Consider the following 5,362-nt stretch of genomic DNA (forward strand, 5'->3'; position numbering starts at 1 on the left):
AATATTAATGAGAAGTCGGTGTCAATCAGTCATTTCACTATTGGCAACAATAGCTGATTGGTTCACGTTTAGCGGGCGGGGCCTTGGCATGTTTTGGAGATACTTCGAGTCGCTGTTTTTTTCCCGCGATCTTGTCCTTTCATATGCGCGCCTTTCCCCGCCCCTATTGTTCTTTTATTCACACAATTAACAATGCCCCAACACTCATTCAAGCCATGTTTAATTCCTTATTCCACCAACAATAATTCGCAACTGTGCTACAATTTGTCTTATTTCGTAATTCAACACACTAAAAGTTCCCAGGGTCCAATCGGCCTTGATCGCGCTATTGCATACTTCAGACGGCACGGAACGCGCCGGCATCGGCTGCATGACAGAACATCTAGAATATGTCTAAAAAATTCCAGACTCGAGTGATTATTCAAGAACATCTACCAAAAACACACTACATACGATTCAGATACATTCTTATACATGTATTCTTGTTGTACCTGTTACAAAACGAGGTTTACGGCGCGGAAACAGCACAGAAGCCATGATTGTTTGGCCGACGTGCCGAGTACTTCGTCTCGGGGAATACATCGTAACGTTCTGGAGTCAAATGATAGACCGTACTAAAAAATGACCGTACTAAGAAGATTTTAGAAATAGTAGAAGTATAATAGTAAATCTTTGTAGATGAAAGTCGGCTGAAGCCAGAGTTTTTTCACAACATATCTGGATTAGACCGGTTCCCTCCTTTTTCCTTTGTTTACAAACCGACGCCATTTTTGTGTCACAGTTTATAAACCTATGGCCCCATGTTTTCTTTTAAATTCGTGTAGCTAAGGAGGTTATACACCTACCTGCATTTCAAATCCCAAATAACACATTCAATGCAATGTTCAGCGTTCTATCTCCAGCAACCATTTTGTCGATCACTGTCGATGCTAATTGTTTCAGTTACTAGTACTCGCGCGTGCCGACACAAACTACAAAGCTTTTGTGATTTTGTCAAAATTTTTCTTCAAACCATGGAGCTTCAGGTTCCAACCGACGACTTCGACACGGTTGCACGACGGAACGGACTGGGGATAGTTTTAGATTTACCATATGATGTCGTCCAAATAAGCCAAGAAGTTAAAAAAAACATACGGTGGGAGTAAACATAACGCCCGTTTAACGCTATATATAACCCCCTATACACAGTGTTTGTAAGAGGTTTTTAGCACTGAACATTGCAATTGCAACTTAATTCAGTGTGACACTATCTCATGTGAGTACTACTGAAGACTGGAGATAATTAATTGTTATTTATAGTAATTAGATTAACTATCCAGCCAATCATTTGGTGTAAACATAACGACCCCGTTTAATTCTATATATAACCCCTACTACACAGTGTTTGTAAGAGGTTTAAGCACTGAACATTTCAACTTAATTCAGTGTAACACTATCTCGTGTGGGTACTACTTAAATTCTTTCTAGGAGAGAATTAATCGTGATTTATAGCAATTAGATTAACTATCCAGCCAATCATTTGGTGTAAACATAACGACCCCGTTTAATTCTATATATAACCCCTACTACACAGTGTTTGTAAGAGGTTTTAGCACTGAACATTTCAACTTAATTCAGTGTGACACTATCTCGTGCGGGTACTACTTAAATTCTTTTAGGAGAAAATTAATCATGATTTATAGCAATTAGATTAACTATCCGGCCAATCATTTGGTGTAAACATAACGACCCAGTTTAACGCTATATATAACCCTTACTACACAGTGTTTGTAAGGGGTTTTAGCACTGAACATTTCAACTTAATCCAGTGTGACACTATCTCGTGTGAGTACTACTGAAGACTGTAGATGATTAATCATGATTTATAGCAATTAGATTAACTATTCGGCCAATCATTTGGTGTAAACATAACGACCCCGTTTAACGCTATATATAACCCTTACTACACAGTGTTTGTAAGAGGTTTTAGCACTGAACATTTCAACTTAATTCAGTGTGACACTATCTCGTGTGAGTACTACTGAAGACTGGAGGTAATTAATCGTAAGTTATAGTAATTAGATTAACTATCCGGCCAATCATTTGGTGTAAACATAATGACCCCGTTTAATTCTATATATAACCCCTACTACACAGTGTTTGTAAGGGGTTTTAGCACTGAACATTTCAACTTAATTCAGTGTGACACCATCTCGTGCGGGTACTACTTACATTCTTTTTAGGAGAAAATTAATCGTGATTTATAGTAATTAGATTAACTATCCGGCCAATCATTTGGTGTCAACATAACGACCCAGTTTAACTCTATATATAACCCCTACTACACAGTGTTTGTAAGGGGTTTTAGCACTGAACATTTCAACTTAATTCAGTGTGACACTATCTCGTGTGGGTAATACTTAAATTCTTTTTAGGAGAAAATTAATGGTTATTCATAATAATTAGATTAACTATCAGGCCAATCATTTGGCGTAAACATAACGACCCGGTTTAACGCTATATATAACCCCTACTACACAGTGTTTGTAAGGGGTTTTAGCACTGAACATTTCTACTTAATTCAGTGTGACACTATCTCGTGTGAGTACTACTGAAGACTGGAGATAATTAATCGTAAGTTATAGTAATTAGATTAACTATCCGGCCAATCATTTGGTGTAAACATAACGACCCAGTTTAATTCTATATATAACCCCTACTACACGGTGTTTGTAAGAGGTTTTTAGCACTGAACATTTCAACTTAATTCAGTGTGACACTATCTCGTGCTGGTACTACTGAAAACTGATACTGTTCGTCAGATAAAAACACGGGGATGTCTAATTAATATTGTTCTAAACAAAATATGACATAATATCGAGGGGGCGATCTTTAATGATAATAACTATGAAGTTTATTGCATATTTATACCCCAGTGGGACTAAATGTACTACTTTAGTTACAAATAAGGATTAGGAATACTATTTCTATACTATACTATTTCTATCTTGGTCTAAACTGTACATGTTTCTTTTCTCTTCTTGACACATTTGTATACAAATTCACAAAGTTTTTCTAATACATCATAGTTAACTCAAGACATTATATGTAGGAACATGTCATCAGTTCTTAAATGTACATATTTTTGTTGTAACTGTCCCATATGCGTTTTAGTAATGCTAGCTTATATTTAATGGACATGTGTGAATCGAATCATATGTACGTTAAATTATGTCAGCCACATATCAACTTATGCAACTCATTCCCTAATCACAGAATCAACAATGACATATAGCTATCATCAACTGATGTCTCCATTACATATGATGATCTTGTTATGGGCCAATATGTACACGCATATCATCTAGTCACTCCACACCACAAAATATTAGCCCTATGTGTAGAAAAGTTGGTCCAATCGTATCGAATATCAGACTTCAGGTTGTGCAATTTGTTAAGGTTGTTTCTCAGGATTTCTGTGTAGAATATTGTGAGTAAAGAGACTCTTTTTTACACAGCTAAGCCCATATTGCGGTGACCATCTGTCACCTTCCTCGGGGCAATTCTGACTGGTTCACATTGCATTTCAGCACAGCACAGCTATAGATATAATGTGAACCAGCTAGTCAGAATTAACCTGAGGAAGGTGACTGACGGTCACCTAAACGTCAGCTGAATAAAAGACTTCGTTGTGTAAAAAAAGTCTCTTTACTCAGTGACTTACCAACCTTATGAAACTATATTCACGATTGTGAACTTCGAAAAACTCTAAAAATAAATATTCCTCTGGTTCCATCTCTCATAAAAAGTTAACGTTATTTCCTATCCTCCCACAGGTTGACGGTGAGCACATCAAGAACTGGCTGCCCGGCGCTACGGAGTCAGCCTGGGAGAGCTACCTGCGCACCATGACCATGGACGGGACCTGGGGAGACGAGATCGTCCTGCAGGCCGTGTCCAACACGTTCGGCAGGGAAGTCTGCGTGATCTCCAACCGGCACGGCAACAGGAGAATTTCCTACCGACCAAAGGGTTACAAGTTCGGCGGCGGCGATACCGTCTTTCTAGGCTTCTCCTACTCCCACTACACCCCGCTGTGCAGGGCCGGGTCATCAGCACGTGACGTCAGCACCAGGAATAGAAGGTCGCCTAGCAACGACGTGACGTCATCAGACAGGTACTCGTCGTACTCCCAGAGTTCCTTTCGGCGGGGTCAAACCGACACGGACGACTCGCCGCCATCTTACACATCGCGCGCGCGCAGTACGACAGAATCGACCACCAGAGAGCCATGGTCGCGTTCAAGCTCGCTCAGATCCACCGGTTCAAGTTCAAGCAGCGAAAGTTCACGGTCGTCATCAAGTCGCCAGGAGGACTCTAGAGCTTCTCGTTCGGCTATTGGCCGGTCTGTGTCTTATGACGCTGGTTATTCTGGGAATTATGGGAGAACGTTGAGCTCGAGTTCATCAAGTTACTCTTCGTACACTCCCGAGTCCACTCGGCTGTCCACCAACTACACACGGTCCCTGAGTCTAACAGCGGACATAGGAGGCCCGCTACTGGGGTATTCTAGATCAACCTCTCTGAGAAACTCTAGTTTGAACTCTAATTATAGATCAACTAGCTCGAGCGGGCTCTCAAATTACTCGTCTGTGTACAGACCGAGGTACGTACCGTCCTCGACTTCAACCTACTCGTACAAAACAACAGCTCTGTAAAGCACGGATAGCCTCTACCAGGCTTGAGGGCGCGGCTGGAAATAGTAGAAATTGGCCAAATAGAGAGATAACACGCTGAGGGAGTTTAGCCATCCAGTTTACAGTTTGCCGGCCCCTGAACTCCGAAGCTACTTTCTTTGTACAGAAAACGAGTGGATTAGTTTTATTGCCTATGAAGATAGCAATATTCCACAGGCTTGTGGGCCGGCAAACTGTAAACTGGATGGCTAAACTCCCTCGGCGTGTTATCTCTCTATTTGGCCAATTTCTACTATTTCAAGCCGCGCCCTCAAGCCTAGTAGAGGCTAAAGCACGGAGAGAAATCTCTGGCTTCAGAAATTATGAAGGAAAACATGAACCCGTAACAAGAATGATGTGAAACCAACTGTAACCCCCCCCCTCCCCCCCAAAGAATTCGTTACCAAGTCTTGAATGCTGCATTTTGAGAATTCAATTTTGTGGGATATAAAGAAATAAGTAAAGTAACATTAGAAATTTTACTATCGTTACGTAAAGAGATGTAGTCTCTTACCTGGAAAAGGATTGTCAATGATCATGTTTTTAAGTGAAGTTTATTTTATCTACAAGAAAAAAAAAAACAGTACATTGGTGCCATATCCTGTACAAGGTGTATAAAAGTCCGGTGCTAGAATGTTAGCAATCGT

General features: G+C 40.4%; 1 protein-coding gene across 1 annotated transcript in view; it reads left to right on the plus strand.

The window, feature by feature from the left end:
• LOC109487813 (uncharacterized serine-rich protein C1E8.05-like) overlaps window positions 1-5,348 on the plus strand; it is a 9,202-nt gene extending 3,854 nt beyond the window's left edge. The window contains exons 2-3 of the mRNA XM_019791894.1: window positions 3,816-4,709; window positions 4,986-5,348. Coding sequence (XP_019647453.1) covers window positions 3,816-4,697 — 882 coding nt within the window. The 3' untranslated portion in view covers window positions 4,698-4,709; window positions 4,986-5,348. The remainder of the gene's footprint in view (window positions 1-3,815; window positions 4,710-4,985) is intronic.
• The last annotated feature ends 14 nt before the right edge of the window (window positions 5,349-5,362 follow it).

The sequence above is a fragment of the Branchiostoma belcheri genome, unplaced genomic scaffold, assembly GCF_001625305.1.
Source record: "Branchiostoma belcheri isolate BF01 breed outbred unplaced genomic scaffold, Haploidv18h27 scaffold9, whole genome shotgun sequence".
Lineage (NCBI taxonomy): Eukaryota > Metazoa > Chordata > Leptocardii > Amphioxiformes > Branchiostomatidae > Branchiostoma > Branchiostoma belcheri.